Raw genomic sequence first — 18,288 nt, 5'->3', positions numbered from 1 at the left:
GCCATACTTACGGTGTTTGTTCATTTTATTTGAGAACTATTTATAGAGCACCTGTTATGTGCCAGCTGTGGTGGAAAACAAAGCTTCTACCCTGTGGACCTCAGGTCTTCACCTTAGAGCTCACTTTGTCAGCCCCCGGTGGTGCAAGCAGACCAGGGCTGGTGGGGTTACTGGGTTTCGTCACTGCTTCCAGCTCCCCTGCTGGGAAGGTACCAACAAGACAGTGGCACTGCCATCATCTTCCTTGTCCTTTTGAGCTCCCAGGGCTTGAGTGCTGGCTTAAGTGCACTGTCCTCAGGAGCCTGTGATCCCTTAGGCTTGATGAACCTGAGCTTCCTCTAAGGGCATTCCATTTCTCAGGGCTCCTGTCTAGGTCTGGGTCAGGGTCTGCACAGCTAAAACTATTTGTGTTCTCTGTGCCTGCCATTCTCTGAGGTTCCCCTTTCACGGCTCTGAGTAAGATTTCAGTTCTCAGGACCAGCGTGGGAGTGCTTGCTGTGTTGTCATCCTCACACGACAGACAACCAACCCCTCATCAGAAGAGTTGGGAGGCTTTTGCTCAGGATTGATACTCCCACTAGCGGAGCAGTTCCCATCATAATGTGTTTGCCTCCCATCTTGTGACTCATTACTTTCCTCTTCTGTGCTGTTACCCAGCTTGATTCTACCCAAGGAAGGGGATTAGGACATAGGATGTGTGCAAGTGCATTCCAGAGCTGTAGTTAAAAGATGCCTCTATGGATGGCAACACTCAAGTATTGCCTGTCTGCAGTCAAACCCGACAAGGACAAAACCACTTTCCGATCTGGAACTTGGGGGTTTATCAGAGTTGAGTAGGGAAAGCAGAGACCAGAGTGTGTGGGTGATAACTTGGAGTGGAAAAAAATCGATGTCAAGGACATTGAAATGGCATCTGTTTTTACCCAGGCTAATTACATGCGTAATGAATAACTGATGAACCCTTATTAATTTCAAGCAAATAATCTACAGTTTGCTCTTGGGAAAAGAGCCTACTGGTACAGATAACTTCCCATGACAAGCCAATTCTGAATCTCTACACATACTTTATTCCTATATAAATGAACACATTCTTTGTCTTTGCACTAAAAATTATTGTAGGGACATAGAGAAGCATTTAGGGAAAAACAAGGGAGTTGTTTTATGAACAGCTATCCATTCTTTGGGGTTCCCATCATGTGTGTTAGGGACAAAAGCATTCTTTCTCTTCCATCACCCATAATCAGTGCTCCCAGCTGGCAGCCTGGCACTGATGCCTTTGTCTCAGTGCCAGTGCAACACTGGGGTGATTTGTGGGACGCGGGCTCTGAAGTAGGTACAACTGTCCCTAAGAGAAACAATTACTGATTTCATGTATGTTCCCCTATGGGAACTCTGGCCATGGACAGAGAATATGGGGGGCTTTTCCTGGGCAGTCCCTAGAACTTAAAAATTGCTCTTGACCTCATGCCCACTTTTTCTTACCCAGTGGTTGCACAGAGACTCCCCTCTGGCCTAGTGTTTCTCACTGTTGCCAGCCAGCAGCAGCCCCAGGGATCGAAAACGCCCACTTAGCAATCTGTCAGGTCAGGAGGTCAGCATGTGAGCACTCAGTGGTCTCTGCCCTCTAGGCCAAGGTGCACAGACAGCCGGAGTGTTAGGGCACTTTGCCTCACTCTCCAGATCAGCCTAGAAACCAGAGCTCCTCCTCTTAGTCAAACAGATGGCTGTGGGCGATGTGGAGCCCTGAACTGCTGAAAGCGCTGCTTCCATTCTTCCCCGCCCCCTAAAATCACATACCCCACTTCCAATTATGGCATCCGAGACCACTAAGCTCCACAGGTAACAGCTACTCCGGGTCCTGGTTCCTTTCCCCTTTCTGGCTTCTGCAAACGAGCCCCTAACCTGAGGGAGCCCCTAGTGTGGGAGTTTAAAACGCCAAGAAAAAACTGCAAGATGCTGAGAGCCTCTCAAGGAAAAGTGAACACTTTGGCCAACCTCTTCTCTCCTGTCTTCCTCAAGCCCAGAGTCTGCAAAAGGAGAATTGTGGGTATCGGAGCCTGTAACTTTGACCTTTCCCACCCTCCCTTCCTGGAAGACATGGGGGCGGGGGGACTTTGAGGTGAGGAGAGGCCCACTGGTGAATCCCTGAGAAGACTACTGTAGGTAACCGAGATGACCTTGTCTGTCAGGGCTCCTGGGGTCTCTCCTTTTCCTTGCGTGGGGTTGTCCCCAAAGCAGGCCTTTACCTCTGTATGTGCTCTTAGCTTTAGAAATAGGCCCACACCCGCCCACCCCACTCAGCCACAGCCCTGCAGTGCTGCTAGTGTGGGGCCAGTGACATGTGGTCTCTGTCACTGCTAGGGGACAAAGCAGAGCAGTTTTTGGGGTCCTGGGAGAATATGCAAGGCATATACCTTGGAAAAGAAAGCATTCCTGTGTCTGCTACTGTGGCTGTGCACAATTTATTCCAGTGCTGGGAGGCAGAATGGAGTGAGGGGGGCCAGTCTATTCTTGGCAGACCTCAAGATGAGATTGTTGCAGGGGGATAGAGGGGACTGGGCCAGGGCCAAGGGAAGAAGCCTGCTGTCATTGTCAGCTGGCAAACCTACGAGGAAAGGTGGGGTCTGGTCTGCGCCCCACTCCTGTTCTGCACCTGTCTCTACTACTCTTTTTCTCCATTTTCCCTGGCTCTGCCAGACTGTCTCCCTGGGCGCCCGCCTCCCCACCCACCCCTGGAGGGCGGGGCTTGGCTGCACCCACGTGTGGCGGAGTTATATGCTCCTAGCGGGCAGAGGAGCTGGGGAGTGTGGAACCAGCTGGCTCGGGCAGAAAAGCAGCACCATGGCCGGCAAGAAAGTCTGCATTATAGGCTCCGGCAACTGGTAAGTGGCTCTGTCAAGTGTGGGGGTAAGGGGGATACCCCAAGTACATGGGGGCCTAGGTGGGCAGGAGGCAGGCAGTGGGTAGGAAATACCCTCTGGTTCCTCTTCCACCCCTGGTGTTATCTTCTGTGCCTGCCCCCATTGGACAGACGGTGCCCAAACCTCTCCTGGCCCTGGCCTGTCCGTGCACCTGCTTGCCATGGGAAGGGAGCCTCCAGAGCGCTCCCTGCTTGAAAAGCTGCTTGGGTTTGGAGTGGGGGTGACAAGAAAGGTGGCTAGTAAATACTCTGGTGGGCTGCTATGATATCCTGAAGTGGAACAGTGCCCCTTCCTCTGCCACCATTCCTCTCTCACACCCCCACCCCTCCACTTTCTGTGTTCCCCCTCCCACCAGGGGCTCAGCCATCGCCAAGATTGTGGGTGGCAATGCAGCCCAGCTGGCACGCTTTGACCCGCGGGTGACCATGTGGGTGTTTGAGGAAGACATCGGGGGCAGAAAGCTGACAGAGATCATCAACACACAGCATGAAAATGTCAAATACCTGCCCGGGCACAAGCTTCCCCCCAACGTGGTGAGCCACAGCACCCTGCAAGGGAGGGAGAGGGAAGTGGAGGGGTGCCTCCTGCTGCGGTGGGGGGCCATTTCAGGTGCCACCTGGACCTGGGAAGCGTCTCACGAGGGCTGCTGTAGGCGCAGGGCACTCCTATGCACAGTCCCCAAACTGCTCCCCTGGGCACTTTCTGGAACAGAGAAGAACCTGAATGTGCTCCCCCCACCACCAATTTATGGGCTCCCAGGCTTTTAAGAGAAGACAAGGAAGTTGGTTTCTGTGGTAACTAAAGACAGGTTCTCCAGCTCCCAGACCTGGGGTTCAGGTAGTGCCTGCCTCAGGCTCTAATCTTGTTACTTATTCACTGGGTTATTAGCAGACTTGGACGTTGCCCCTTGGATGTAAAACCGGTGGTCAAATCTATGTGGCTCACTCCCCACAGCAGAGAAAACAGCAGGAAGACTGGTTCTCTTCCTTCCCAGTTAGGGGCCCTAAAGAGCAGGGTGATGAAATTACTTGGCCTCTTCCTCCTGCCAAGCTCAGGCCTCCTTTGGCCTCTAACTGTCCCAGAGCCAAATAATAGGAGGGTACCGGGAGGAGGTTTCCAGGAGTCAAGAGCCCATGGAAGCTGAAGCTGAGAGGGAATGAAGGCTAGGAGGAAGGAATAGAGTGCCTTATTCCTCCAAGTTCACCCCTTCCAGATTCAATGCCCAAACTGGCCTTCCTCCCCCCTGCCCCCCAAGCAAACCTCACTCTGGCTTTTAGATCTGAATGGGGTTTCATAGGGGTTAGAAGTCTATTGGGCCTATGAACACTGATCACCCCACAGGTGGCTGTCCCAGATGTGGTCCAGGCTGCAGTGGACGCTGACATCTTGATCTTTGTGGTGCCCCATCAGTTCATCGGCAAGATCTGTGATCAGCTCAAGGGCCACCTGAAGGCAAACGCCATTGGGATATCTCTTATTAAGGTGCCAGGGATGCCACGTGGATGGGAGTGTAGCTAACTGTTGCAGGACTCAGAGTGGGTGAGGTGGGGAGAACAGAAAGTGGCAGAAGTAGGTTGAGTTTTCTGTAAGAGGAAAGGAGTTGGCTTCGGTGAGGCTTGAGAAACAGTAGGATGCTGGGGACCGCTGGGGGTGGGAGGGCGTAGACAAGAGACTTGAGGAGTAGACAAGAGACTGGTTTGGAGGCAGATGTCTTGGGGAGTTTAAGAGGCATACAGCAGATGCCTGGGGATATGAGGAGTGGGCTGGTTTGAGAAATGTGAAAGAGAAGTTGGTTTGTAGCAGTGGCTGGGATGGAAGCCGGTTTGGGAACTCAGGAATGGGTTGTTTAGGAATGTGGAGGAGATACATTGACTTGGAGAGGTAGGTTGATTTGAGGGTATGTGATGAGAGGACAGTTTTCAGATGGATTCATGTTCATATGCCAGCTGCCCTCCTTACAACAAGCTTTGGCTAGGTTGGAACGGGGCAGGACCTTTGGGAAGAGACTTTGATGAACAGTGGATTTGGAAAGGGCAGGATTTCTGGGTGGGACTCTCTAGTAGGGCATTAAGGGCACCTGGCCTGAGCTTCCTCCTGTACCCAGGGTGTAGACGAAGGCCCCAACGGGCTGAAGCTCATCTCTGAAGTGATTGGAGAGCGGCTTGGCATCCCCATGAGTGTGCTCATGGGGGCCAACATTGCCAGCGAGGTGGCTGATGAGAAGTTTTGTGAGACAACCATTGGTGAGAGCCCCACCCTGACCCCCACACATACTGCAGCTCCAGTTACACCCCCTCCTCATACTCTCCCTTCCCTGACTCCACTAAGCCATCTTTTTCCCATTAGGCAGGCAAAGGAAGGAGACCCAAGCATCAGAGGTGAGGGAGGATTGGGACACCCCCAGGGAAAGGGTTGCAGGTCTTGTCTAGGGCACATGTGTAAAAAAGAGTCAAGGATACCCCTAAAGCTTTGCTTCTTCCCACTTTAGGCTGCAAGGACCAGGCCCAGGGACAGCTTCTGAAAGAACTGATGCAGACACCTAATTTCCGCATCACGGTGGTACAAGAGGTGGACACAGTAGAGATCTGTGGGGCCTTAAAGGTGAGAGGGGTGTAGAGGCAGCTAGGGGATGGGGAGAAGGTCCTGAAAGAGGGCCTGGCTGAGCTATACAAGGTTACTGGCACTCCAGGCTGTCACTCACAGGCAGTTGCTCCCATTCCTCACCAAATCCCATACACATAGGAAGAACTGCAGAAACAAAGCCAAGGTCATTTAGGACTGCTAATTTATTAACCATTAGACTCTGGACCCACTTCTTCCTTTCTCCTTATAGCGTCTTGTAGGACATCCCTACCCCTGGCTCCAGAGGGAGGTCCAGAGGGGAGAGGAGATGCCCTGGGACAGCACCCAGTCTAATGGGAGACAAGATGTCCAGGACACCCAGAGAAGAGAGATTGATGGCTAGACCTGTGGATCCTAGACAGAGAGCTGTGGGTATCAGGGACAGTCATGGATGAGAGGGCCAGCTGGAGAGAAGACTGGTTTTCAGTAAATGTCCTCAAGGATGGAGTATGGAGCAGATTTTGGGAGCCAGTAAGCATAAGCCCATGATAAAAGGAGGGAGTACAGCAAAGGGGAAAACCAGGAGGAGAAAATAGTTGAGGAGCCACCCACTGTACTTCCCTTAATTTCAGTGGACTTATAGTGGCTTATGGAAGCAGCATGAGGCAGGTGGTGAGGGCTCCAAGTGGGGCTTGCAGGAGGGGATCCTTTGTCACCTGTGTCCTCCACTCCCCAAAGAATGTAGTGGCCGTGGGGGCTGGCTTCTGCGATGGGCTGGGCTTTGGCGACAACACCAAGGCGGCGGTGATCCGGCTGGGGCTCATGGAGATGATTGCCTTCGCCAAACTCTTCTGTAGGGGCCCTGTGTCCCCTGCCACCTTCTTGGAGAGCTGTGGTGTTGCTGACCTCATTACTACCTGCTACGGAGGGCGGAACCGCAAGGTGGCCGAGGCCTTTGCCCGTTCAGGAAAGGTGAGCCACAGAGGGAATGGAGAAGGGAGGGTGGACCCTATAGGTGTCAAGGTAGAGGAACCTGGCTGGAGGTATCTCTTGAGCACAGACATTAAACTTGGTGTGAACATTTCCAGCCTTTCTTTCCTGCTAAGATCTCCTACCTCTTACCTGAGCCCCAGACCTTCCATCTCACACTGACAACCCTCCTCTTCCATTTCCACCCACCTGTCCTGTTTTCTTCACAGTCCATTGAGCAGCTGGAGAAAGAGATGCTGAATGGGCAGAAGCTGCAAGGGCCCCAGACAGCCCGGGAGCTACACAGCATCCTCCAACACAAGGGCCTGGTGGATAAGTAAGTGTCTGCCACAGCCCCACTGGGAACCACAGCCAGAAGTACTCTCCCCCTTTTTCATCTTCCTTCTCAATCTGTGAAGTGGGCAGAGAGGGGAACGTTACCTTATGTTAACAGACACAGAGACCAGAGATTGGAGAGAGTCTGGTATGCTCTGTCGCCTAGCTAGTTCATGGTCTTTGAACTCTTTCCAGTCTAGTGTTCTTTATAGTACATTGCTTCAACCCGTCTGCATAGCCTCCCTCAATCCTTTCCTAACCCTCTGCTGTGGGGTTTGGAGCTCTGAGGCAGCAAGAATAAGCTCACCTGATTGTCCCACTTCTCTGTCTAGCACCCTCAGTCTAAGCTGCTCCCCTGAAGCCAACCCTCTGTCCCTGACTGCTGTCCTGGGTACTGAGGTGTGAGGACAGTCTTTACTTCAAGGTGCTGCTTTACATGAAGCACAAAGACAGATGGGGTGATGGGCAGATCAGAGCAGAGCTCTGGTGGTCTGAGAAAGAATCCTGGAATAAGAGCATGAAACAGGTTCAGAAGATTAGCTCATGGCTGGTCAGGATAAAGCCTCCTGGTAAAGCAAGCAGCGTGGGCAAGAGGATAAGAAGGAAACTGTCATTTATTGAGCACCTTCATAGAATACATCATCACTTCACCACTCTGGTATACTGCCCCATTTTACAGTTGATGAAAATGAGGCTCACACAGGTCAAATAGCTTGCCCACTTGGAACAAAACAATTCCAGGGAATGCTAGCAAGTTCAATATGATAGGGAGCAAGGCAATTAATGACCTGACCCTAAAACCCAGAGCTAGGAAGTTCAAATTCTCAGCGACTGGAAACTGAGAGCCAGGGTCTGCCTGAACTCAAAGCTGGGAGACTAGGAGAGTGGAGGGTTAGGTAGGAATGAGGAGTGGTGGGTAGGGAACATAAGAAGAGGCTAAGTTGGGTCTCTCCTTCCCCATTCTAGGTTCCCTCTGTTCACGGCTGTGTATAGGGTATGCTATGAGAGCCAGCCCGTGGGTGAATTCATCCGCTGCCTGCAGAATCATCCAGAACATATGTGAGCAAGGCTGTGGCCCAGGCCAGGAAGCTTCTTTACCCCGGTGGAGAGAGGCAGAAGCTTCGGTATCTGGCCACCAGGATCTCTGGGTCTCCCTAGAGAGAAGCCTCTTTTCCAGTTTTCCCTGGAGGACAGGAGGCTGTGGGACCCATCGATCTGTCTGGAAATCCTGAACCACCAAGCAGCCTGCAGCCTCTTGCCACATCTCGCCAGGAATGGAGAATGCGTGTCCCTCTCCAAATGTGGGGCTTTCTCCCTGCCCTCTGGGAAGCCCCAGTGCTGTCTGCTTTGGGCATGTGTGGTGGGGCGGAGGGTAGAGGGAGAGGGAGGTAAGGCAATGGCTGCCCACTGCTGCATCACACAGAACAGGAATCCTGTGTTCAAGCCCAGTTGAATGGGTAAAGAACTATCTCAGCTACAAGAGGGATGAGGCAAGGCCTGTCAGGGAGGGGTTTGAGATTTTGAGCTGACATAGGGACTCCTTTGCTCTGTCTGACCTATGCCAGGCCCCATTCAGCATCAATGGATCTCAGTGTTTGTTAACAAAATACAAAGATCTCAACCCCCTTCTAGCTTCTCCTAGCAACATCTGCGTCCTCAGAAACCTCTGGTCATTCCCTTTCCCCTCCCCCAGGCTGCCCTGGCACCAGAGTTGCTGCCACGCTGGCATCTCTGGCCCTGGGGCTTGTCATTCTCCCCATGGACTTCCCGGTTCCTGGTTCTTTGCCAGCTCCTCCCCACTGTGTGTGACCTTTGCAAGTTTTCCCTCTCCCTCCCTCCCAGCACCCTCTCTGGGGAGCAGGAACGTAATCTGCTGACAGAGCTACACCTTTTCATAGCAGGCTCAGATCACTCTGCTCCCTGTGACCTTTGGATCTGCCTTGCCTCCCTTCTCAGGAGCTCTAGTGGCAGGGGAGGTTTCAGCTGGGTCCCTCCTCCTGCTATCTCCCCAGAATATCCTTGGCTCCACCCCTTTCCTTCTCCCAAACCCTGTACCTATTTCTCAGCTGCCTCCAGAGCAGCCAGGGCGGCTAACAAGTACCCGTATCTAGAAGCCAGGGGGCTAGAGAGTGGCCCAAAGGCTGAGCAGGGGGAGGGAAGGGTAAGCATATCCCCATGTTGGTGGGTCCTGACATTCCAAGGCCAGCTCTCCTCTCTCAACTGCCTTCTCAACAAGGTATATATGAGTACCCCAAGAGCTAGGAAACTCAAGAGGAAAAAAATTAAAACAATCCTACCCTCTAAGGCAGCGATTTTCAACCTTTTTCATTTCATGGCACACATAGACTAATTACTAAAATTCTGTAACACACAAAATACTATTTTTTAACAAGCTGACAAAAAAATAGATGTAATTTTGATTTTTTCACACTGGACGGCTACTGTGTTGGCTGTTGTCTTTTTTTTTTACAACTTAAGGGAAAACAATGCCCCTGACTAAACAGTCAGGTGTTGCATGTTATAAAAATTCTTGCGGCACAGCAGTGTGCCTCTTGTGGGCACATCACACACGGCTGGAAACTGCTGCCCTAGGGTAAGGGAAGAACAGAAGGGGGAGGAGGGAGAAGAGTGTGCTTTGCCTGGCTTAGCTCCAGGATGGGGTGGCAGTGGAGAATGTCACAGGTCAGCAGCCTAGGCTCCTGGCTATAAATAGTCCCTGAGGGCCTTAGACACTCCTTCCGGTCCAATAAAGGGTCTCAGCTTCCGGAGTGGCAGCACCTGGCATACTATGGCTCTGGCCAGAATTATGTGAACCCCCCCTTATTCCCCGCCTGGTGACCAGGGAGGCAGGCTCCTCTCAGCTGGTAGCTGTTGAGAACTCACTTTCCAGTGACGCGCGGAGCTGCCTGAATCAGGCGGCAGGAACGAGGCGCACAGTCGTCCCAGATCTGGCTGGGCCCCGTCAGGGGCGCTGACCGAATACAGGAGGTCAAGGGCGGGGGCAGGAAACCAGCTTCCTGCCCTCAGCAGCAGCTGCGACCTTGTTAGCCAAACACTTTTACCTGTCGATGTTCAATCAGTTAATTGAATCTAAGGCCTTCGAATCAGGCCTATTTGTCTACCCAATAAAGCGTGGTTTTACCAGAAACGAGTTGGGGAAGAGCGCTTCTGTGCACGTGGGTTCGCAAGTTGTGGTGTATCACTGCGGGTATATGTTTTCATTCATAACACAGGAAAAAAGAAAACCCTCCTCGATAATCCCAGACATTCCCTGCCCCTGATTGTGGTGCCCACGCAGTTGTCCTCCCCAAAGTGGCAACCCCTCCCATTCCTTTCCCCACGTTTCTTTGAGGCTTTATCAGGCCGCCTGCGAGTGGAGAGGTCACACACGGGGCAGAAACATCCCTCGTGCCTACTCCATAGCCATGGCCAGACTTGCCGCCTCTTCGGCGGTTGAGACCTCGCGGTGCGGGTCGGGTTCTTCTTACCTGAGCTTGGCCGAAGCCGGGCCACGGGGCGGAGGGCATCTCCAGGCTCTAGGGGGCGCGCGGTCCACTTGCAGAGGGCGGACCCCGAGAGAATCTACCTAGCTACCCAAGTCCTTACCGCGCCGTAGGCTGGGGATTGGCTGGCTGATAGAGTCGGCGAGAAAGGTCGTCTCTTCTATCGTGACTAAAAGTTCCGGTTGAGTCACTTAAGACCCTCTCAATGGAGAATGACTACAACTCCCAGAATTCAACGGGCCTCCGGAAAGGAAGACCGGTCTGCGGATGTGTAGTAAAGGTGATTGGAACCGGAAGCCGGAAGTTCAAGGACGGCGTCTCACTGGAGCTGCGGCGGCGTTTCTCGCCTTTCAGTGGCAGGAGTTGTCCTGTGTGCGGCACGTGGTACACTCTCTGGCACTGGAAGCCGAATCCTAGAGGCTTAACGGAGCGGGTGGGAGGGAGAAAGGGTGACTTTCCTCACCAATAGCGCCTCAGCGTCTAGGGTTGTTCCTGGCCACAAGCCTCACGTGCCAAGTCCTGGGTGCTGCGTCGGGCTGCGTAGACGGAGTTGGCAAGACGCTCCCTGCGGCGGCCTCGGTTCGACCGGAGGAAGCGGCAGCATCCAGGTACGCCGTCTGCTGGGGCGACCTGAGCAGCGCCTGTTTGGGCTGACCTTTGTTCACCGCATCTTCCCATGCCCTAGGCTACAGGCTTGTGTGCCCTTGAAGTCACCGCTGTATCCTGCGCTGCGGACCTAAGCCGCGATTTGCACTGCTTCTAGTCCAACAAACTCCTCAGTTGTAGGTTTCTGTCAAATGCTTTGACACCTGCCGGGCGTCTTGGCCCTCCTCGCTCTGACTCTAGTAGCTGTGATTTTGGCGAGTGTCAGAGTTCATGGGCCTGCCTGGGGCCCTGGCTAAAGATTTGCTTATTACTTAATGCCTCTACCAGTTCAGTTCACTAAATTAATTTCTTCCCTAGGTTTACCTGTGACCTAGTCACCTCTTCCCATTTAGTGATCTCACCTAGTCTTCATGGCGCGTAACTTTTCAGTAGTGGTTCCCAATTTTCATTCTGGCCCAATATACCTAAAAGATACAGCACACCTCCATCAGTGTAGTGAATTGATGCACCAGTGATTTTTAACCAGGGAAAGGGATGTAGTAAAACGAAAAAGCCCTCCAGAAGTTTTTGGAATTTTCTACCTGCTTTCCCTAATTATTTTGCTCTTTTGAAAACATATTTATTTATTTTTAGAGAGACGGGGAAGGAGAAAGGGAGAGAAACATGGTGGTTGCCTCTCTCATGCCCCAGTTGGGGCCCTTGCCTGTAACCCAGGCATGTGCCCTACTGGGAGTTGAACCAGCGATCTTTCCACCCTCAGGCTGGCACCCAATCCTTCAGACTGGTGTTCCCTTGGCCACTCTGGTCTCACCCTCTGCTTTGGTGTCACTTTTTACCTCCATCTGTATCTCTCCCAAGATCTGGCCAGATTTGCATATCAATTGCCTGATAGACATCATAACCTGATGTTGTGTTGAGCATCTTACTTTTAAGATGTCCAAAACCCATCTCATGTTCTTGACTGACACTGCCATCACCATCCTGGTACACATATCTGTTTCCTCTTATTTCTTATTCTGTTAACAGTGTCCCAATCCACAAAGTTTCCTACCTTGGAGATATTTTCAGCTTTAGCCCTAATCCATTCAGTTAATAAAACTTGTCTGAACTTCTTTTCCACAGCCCTGCCTTAGCTTGGGGTCTGTGAAGAGCCTTTGTTAATTTGAAAATAGGAGAAATCTTAGGTCGGATTAGGCAAGAGAAGGAAGCGAGGTTCTAAAAGCCAAAATAATACCTATTATTAAGTCTTCTGTTACTCTTCTAGCCGAGCTGTACCATCCTGTTTCCTGGCTAGTGAATGCTTCCAGCCTTCTTCCTTTTGTTCCTCGAAGAAATGGGCCAGGTAGCATCTGGCCAGGGTAGTGGGGCATATGAGGGGGAAGAAGTGAGGGGGAGGTTCAAGGTCTGCAAGTCTCTTTGCTGGGGGCTTGTTTGCCACCGCAGTTCCTGCTCCGAGTGTGTGCCTTTTCTTCTCACAGCTTGGGGTCCTTTCAAAGCTCACATAACCTGAACACAACCCTTTCTCATCTTGAGTGCATGCCATTTGGTTTTCTTCCTCTGACCTTATTCAAAGTCATTTGGAATTATAATTCAAGGAAGCTACGTCTCAGCTCAGCTTGGCTCCACTGTCAAGGACTGGCTCCAAGGGAATGTTCACCCATAGGACTCACTCGGAGAAGCACTTTTGTGTCTCACCCTACTTCTGACCCCCTAAGCCAGTTAATCCTGAGCTTTTTTTCTTCCAAATTCTTGACTTTTAAGAAACGTATTCTCACTAATTTCAGTCAGTCTTTTCATTTCAGTTCCCTCAATAGAGAGGAGTCTAAGAACACATTCATAGCCCCAAATTGAGGAGTGTTTTGTTTAGGATGAGAGATTGCTGTGCTAGATTTTCTCTTCTTTTCTAGTTCGGAGTATACAGGGAACAGTTAAATTAGAAGTAATTTATCACATGCAAATGTGAGTCAGAAATTTTCTGGAGACACAGTAAGTTTCTTTTTAGCCCTTGGGATAGGTACTTGGTGTTGTGTTTGGAACTTAGAATTAATGCTGTAGAAGGTTAAGTACAATTGAAATAATATAAATGTACTGTTGGCACTATTTCAGATGTATATTGGCTTAAACTGATGCTTGAAGGCAAACCACCGTGAATAAGATTGTTTTTATGGGAAAATAAATTGGATATTGCCTAGAAGGTTCTCATTTGATTCTCCTACAGAGAATAATTTACTGCTAATATTTAATCCCTGGCTACCTCCATTAATTGCCTGCTAGCCAGAAAAACCGATACGTGCTTAAAGTAATGTTCCAATTAACATTTCTGGGTGGTTCGTACCAGTCACTTCTTTCCACAAACATGGAGGGCTGGGTGTTGGCCGTGATGTCATTCAGATGCACCTGTGGTTCCAGCTGTGTGTCTGTATCTCACGTGCAGATTTTATTTGCCCTTTTGAATCTTAGAGTTCCTAAATGTTGTCTTCCACTATAAGACTGTGCATATGTGTAGGGGCCATTCAGAATAGACAGACCAAGCAGGATGCAGAACTTACGGAGTGGCTATACATAGGGAAGTGGGCTGGGCACGTGAGGGCTATCCTGGTGTCTAAACCCAGTCTGTCTTTGTAGGGGACGACATGCCAACTGCCAAGCAACTGGCTGACATTGGCTACAAGACCTTCTCTACCTCCATGCTGCTGCTCACTGTGTATGGGGGCTACCTCTGCAGTGCCCGAGCTTACCGCTATTTCCAGCGGCACATGTCCCAGCGCCAGGCCGCAGAAGAACAGAAGACCTCAGGAGGAATGTAGAACCCCGGGGACTGTTTCTTGACCAGATACCTGAGGCCTGCTGGAAAGAGCTCACCTGTCATCGTATCTAAGTCAAGAGAACTAGGGCCTTACTGGTTTTCAAACCCTGCTGGGGATAAGTGCCCATGTTTTCTCTGCAACTGCGTTTGGCAGCGCTGTCATAATCGTAACAGGAATTGGGGGAGGTAGAGGCACATCTACAGACATTAAATATTTTGCCATGTCTGTCTGTGTCTTGGTGTATTTACTTAAATAGGGTATGGGCCACAGAGGTGGGGCCTTAACTACCAGTTTTCTATTCACAGACTCGATTTCTGTATCTTGAGTTCTCAGAACCTATGAAGTGGGGGATATTACAGTTTTAGAAGTAGTAACATCACTTTTCATGATCTCAAAGAAAAGACTCCCAGCAGCTGTATAAATCCCCTGAAGACTAAAGACCAGACCTCTCTGGTCAGTGACTATCCCTGGACTGATTACTGTGTCCAGGTGATGGGGTACTCTAGCTGGCATGGCCACACATGCATCTTTTCGTCAAGAAATGCAGAGGCCTTTGTTTAAAACCCTCTCAAAATTATACCAGGTGGGGGAGGCACAGTTCATAAGAGGGGTTGTTGGGCAGCCTACAGTGATGCAGTTCACCTCCTTAAGCTCACTGGGTGTAATATTAGCATAGGGTCGACTTCTCACTGTGCCAGCATATGGAAACCTACCTGCAGGTCTTAGTAGTTATGAAGAGGATGTGAAAGAAAACCATGTATTCAAGGTAGAATCCAACTACGAGAATTACTGTTGCCACCATTCTGTTTTCAGCTTTGAGGTTGCTAGTTCATGTCAGCCTTGGTGATCACCCCAAATATCAACCTTTTTGGACACCTGTCTGCTCTCATGCTCTGTGTGCATACTGCTCTGACCTTTGTCCCCCCCTACTCCTAAACCTTTCACCTGAAAGCCCTCTTCCATTAAAAAACCCAGCTTTCTGCAATCCTCAACCCTTTTACTCCCTTCCCCCTAAAATTAAAATCTTTCAAAAATATGCATATAAGTGGACCTGCACAGTTCAAACCTGTGTTGTTCAGGGGTCACTGTATATTCCCATTGCATTAGTAAGTCAGTTTATTCCATTCCTCTAGTGAAAGATCGATGCGTCACTTCCACTTTTTTCCCCCTTCTATATAGCAATGCAATGAGTATCCTAGTGTGTTTCCTTGGGCCCACCTGCTAGTTTCTCCAAGAGGATTTAGCTTTACTAGTTATTGCTTTTCCAAAGTAATTATGTCAGTTTCACCCTCACCAGCAATAGGTCTACATTCTGTTGGTGTAAAGTAGTTTCTATTCACTTTAACTCACATTGATTTCCAGTAAGGTTGAGCACGTTTATATTGATTTCTTTTACATTTGCATATTCATCCTCTAGGAACTGCCTATTCATACTCTTTGCTTCTCGTACTCCTCCATTTTTCTTGGTATTGGGTGGTCTTTGTTACTTCTTTAATTAGATATATTCTAGATACTAGTATTTGGTTATATGTGTTGAAGGTTTGACTGAGTTAATCTTTTGGAGCTCTTATTTGGTGGGGTGGTGGTGATGGTGTGAGTATCCCGTGTTGTCTGCATCAGTGTGTGCATGTCTCTCCAGAGCAGCCCCGTGGATAACCAATCTGAGACCAGTTTTCATGCAAGTTCTTACCTGGGAATGGGGTGTGGGTTGAGGTGTTTCCCAGACCACACAGGAAGTGTACATTTAGGTTCTCAGATTTACATGAAGTGTGGGCCCAGAATTTGAGAAAATTCTCAAGAGTCTCCTGACCCTACAAACCCAAGCATCCAAACTTCTTTCTCCTTTTGCCAACTGGGTGAATTTTTTAGTTTCCTCCCTTTTACTAAGGCTATTGCTCTTTCAAGGTCCCAGCTGTAACTGGAGGTCTCAGTTCCAGCTTCCTGCACGGGGCCAGCCTTGTCTCTTGTGGTCAGCATTAAAACCCAAGTCCTTAGGTTATATGCCCATTGCTGTGTGCCTTTTGCTCTAGCCTTCAATTACTTTCTTTGTGGCTTTAACCTTTTCTTGGAATCTCGGCTATGCATTTAAAAAAAGAACAACTTTATCCACCATTTCTAGATGTATGCCTCAGGTTATTTTAGTATGCATTAAGCAAGAACTACCTGTCATATATTCTCACATCTCTTCTAAACATAATACCTTTCCATTTCTGTTTTCCAGGCAAAACTCTATTCATCTTTAATGGCCCAGGGCCACTTTCAAGTTTTCTCCCACATTGCCGAGAATAATTTCGGACAGTTTTTATCGCATTGTATTTTTTTTTTTCCTTACTGGTGTATGAGCTCTTTGAGGGTAGAAAACAGATCTTGTTCATCTTTGCATCCCCAGCGTCTGCCACAGTGCCTATCATAAAGTAGGCCCTTAATGTTTTATTGAACTGAAAATATCTCCTTGTATGGACACTGGATTTAAAGTCTGAAGAACTTGGTTTAAAATCAGCATACAATCACCCATTAACTAAACTCATTATTTTTAGGATTGTGATAATGTGAGAGTTCATGATACGTGATGAGCAACCTAAGTTTTTTTTTTTTTTTTTAATTACATGTGTTGGGTAACATTGCTTAATAACATGTTGTGTCAAGTATGTCATTCTATAATACACCATCTATGTATTGCACTGTGTTCACTACCCTGTTTGTTTTTTAAATAACTCCTGAAACTCAGTTTCCTCACTGTGGCAAATTGAATTTTTCAAAGATGAATACAACTGTGTCTCCTATTCCATATGCTCTTCTGCAATTACCCTGTCACTTTATCAAGAAGTAGAGTCTGTCTCACCACCCTGTTGAATTTAGGTGGTCCCTGTGATTACTTTAATGTACAGTGGAAGTGATCTCTGCCAATTCTAGACGACACTCTTAAATGACTTAGCAACTTCTGCTTCCTGCCTCTTGGAACACAACCACTTGTGCAAAGCCCAAGACACAGAGATCACGTGCAGGAATCTTAGCTGACAGTCCTCACTGAATTCCTATGGAATGGCCAGCACTAACTTCTAGCCAGGCTAGTAAATCATCTTAGACATCCAGTCCAGCTGAGTCTTCAAATGACTGTATTCCTAGCTGCCATCTGACTGCAGCCACATGAACTATCTCCGGCTGAGCTCAGTCCACCAACCAAACCATGAGAAATAATAAATTGGTCTTTTAAGTCACTACTTTAGGGTGGTTAGTTACATAGTAATAGACAACCATAATACTCATTTTTGGAATGGGATAATCCTACCTCTAGAAAAGTGTTAAGTTCACTTTTTCATGTATGTGAAAAAAATTTTTAAGCAGTAAAGTACTGCACAGAAACGAGTTATTTCTTCAATAAATAATAAAGTTAAAACTCTTATACTTAATAGAGGAGAGGCCATACCTTGCCTGTCTTACAAATATCCTAGTTCTCTGACGGGTGGTGTGAGTCTGCGTCTAACCTGCTGTCCATCGATTGTGCCCTTCCTATCAGCCATCCACAAAACTAGCTTTATGACCATCTTGCTGCCCCAACAACACTGTTATCTTCTAGGATTCAAACCCTCTAGCACCCCCCCCTCACCTCCTATATGTATACAGTTCCTTCTCAGAACAAACCTTGTTCCTGTAATTGACCCTAACCTCAAATCACTCATCCAAGGCCAACTTTAATCAGTCTATGCCTCTGCCTCTAGTTAAATGTTTCTTCAATATATATTCTTCCTCATTATGAAGTCTTGGGAAGTGGTAGAGTACAGTGGTTAAGAATAGAGACACTGGGCTGTGGCCAGGTAGCTTAGTTGGTTAGAGCATTGTCCAAATTCACCAGGGTTGTAGGTTCCATCTCCAGTCAGGGCATATACAAGAAGCAACCAATGAATACATAAATAAATGGAAGAACAAACTGATGTTTTTCTCTCTCTCTAAATATCTATTAAGCCCTGGCTAGTGTGGTTCAGTGGATTGAGTTGCCGGCCTCCAAACCAAAGTGCCACTGGTTCAATTCCCAGTGAGGGCACATGCTTCGGTTTTGGGCCAGGTCCCCAGTTGGGGGTGTGCAAGAGGTAACCACACACTGATGCGTCTCTCCCTCTCTTTCTCCTCCCTTCCCTTCTGTCTAGGAATAAATTAAATCTTTTAAAAAATCTATTTAAAAAAAAAGAAAGAATAGAGCCCTGGCTGACATGGCTCAGTGGGAAGAGCACCAGTCTGCAAACCAAAGGGTCTGGTTCAATTCCCAGTCAGGGCATAGGCCTGGGTTGCAGGCCAGGTCCCCAGGAGGAGGAATGCGAGAGGCAACCACGCATTGATGTTTCTCTCCCTTACTTTCTCCCCTTCTTCCCCCCTCTCTAAAAATAAATAAATAAAATCTTTTATTAAAAAAAAAATAGAGACACAGGTTTGACTCTTCACTAGCTGTCTGACCTCAGGTAAGTTAACCTCTTCTTGCTTCATTTTTATCATATATAAAGTGCTTTATACAGTGCCTGGCATATAATACAAAGTTACGTATTAGCTATGATTATACAACTTCGTTGCATGTTTTGTTAGATTAACTGG

The 18,288-nt window shown here is 48.8% G+C and overlaps 2 protein-coding genes across 2 annotated transcripts; both read left to right on the top strand.

The window, feature by feature from the left end:
* The first annotated feature begins 2,724 nt into the window (after positions 1-2,724).
* GPD1 (glycerol-3-phosphate dehydrogenase 1) lies at positions 2,725-9,936 on the top strand. Its single transcript, XM_024575514.3, has 8 exons — positions 2,725-2,882; positions 3,277-3,454; positions 4,263-4,403; positions 5,026-5,164; positions 5,410-5,522; positions 6,222-6,455; positions 6,683-6,789; positions 7,755-9,936. Exons 1-8 carry the CDS (start codon positions 2,776-2,778, stop codon positions 7,849-7,851), a joined length of 1,116 nt encoding a protein of 371 aa, XP_024431282.2. The 5' UTR covers positions 2,725-2,775; the 3' UTR covers positions 7,852-9,936.
* A 697-nt stretch (positions 9,937-10,633) lies between these two features.
* COX14 (cytochrome c oxidase assembly factor COX14) lies at positions 10,634-13,929 on the top strand. Its single transcript, XM_024575643.3, has 2 exons — positions 10,634-10,899; positions 13,523-13,929. The coding sequence occupies exon 2, from the start codon at positions 13,531-13,533 to the stop codon at positions 13,702-13,704; it is 174 nt and encodes a 57-aa protein (XP_024431411.1). The 5' UTR covers positions 10,634-10,899; positions 13,523-13,530; the 3' UTR covers positions 13,705-13,929.
* The last annotated feature ends 4,359 nt before the right edge of the window (positions 13,930-18,288 follow it).

This window comes from Desmodus rotundus, chromosome 3 (assembly GCF_022682495.2).
Source record: "Desmodus rotundus isolate HL8 chromosome 3, HLdesRot8A.1, whole genome shotgun sequence".
NCBI classification, from domain to species: Eukaryota; Metazoa; Chordata; class Mammalia; order Chiroptera; family Phyllostomidae; genus Desmodus; species Desmodus rotundus.
The sequence above is the reverse complement of the archived record's forward strand: the minus strand, read 5'-3'. Positions and strand labels throughout refer to the sequence as shown.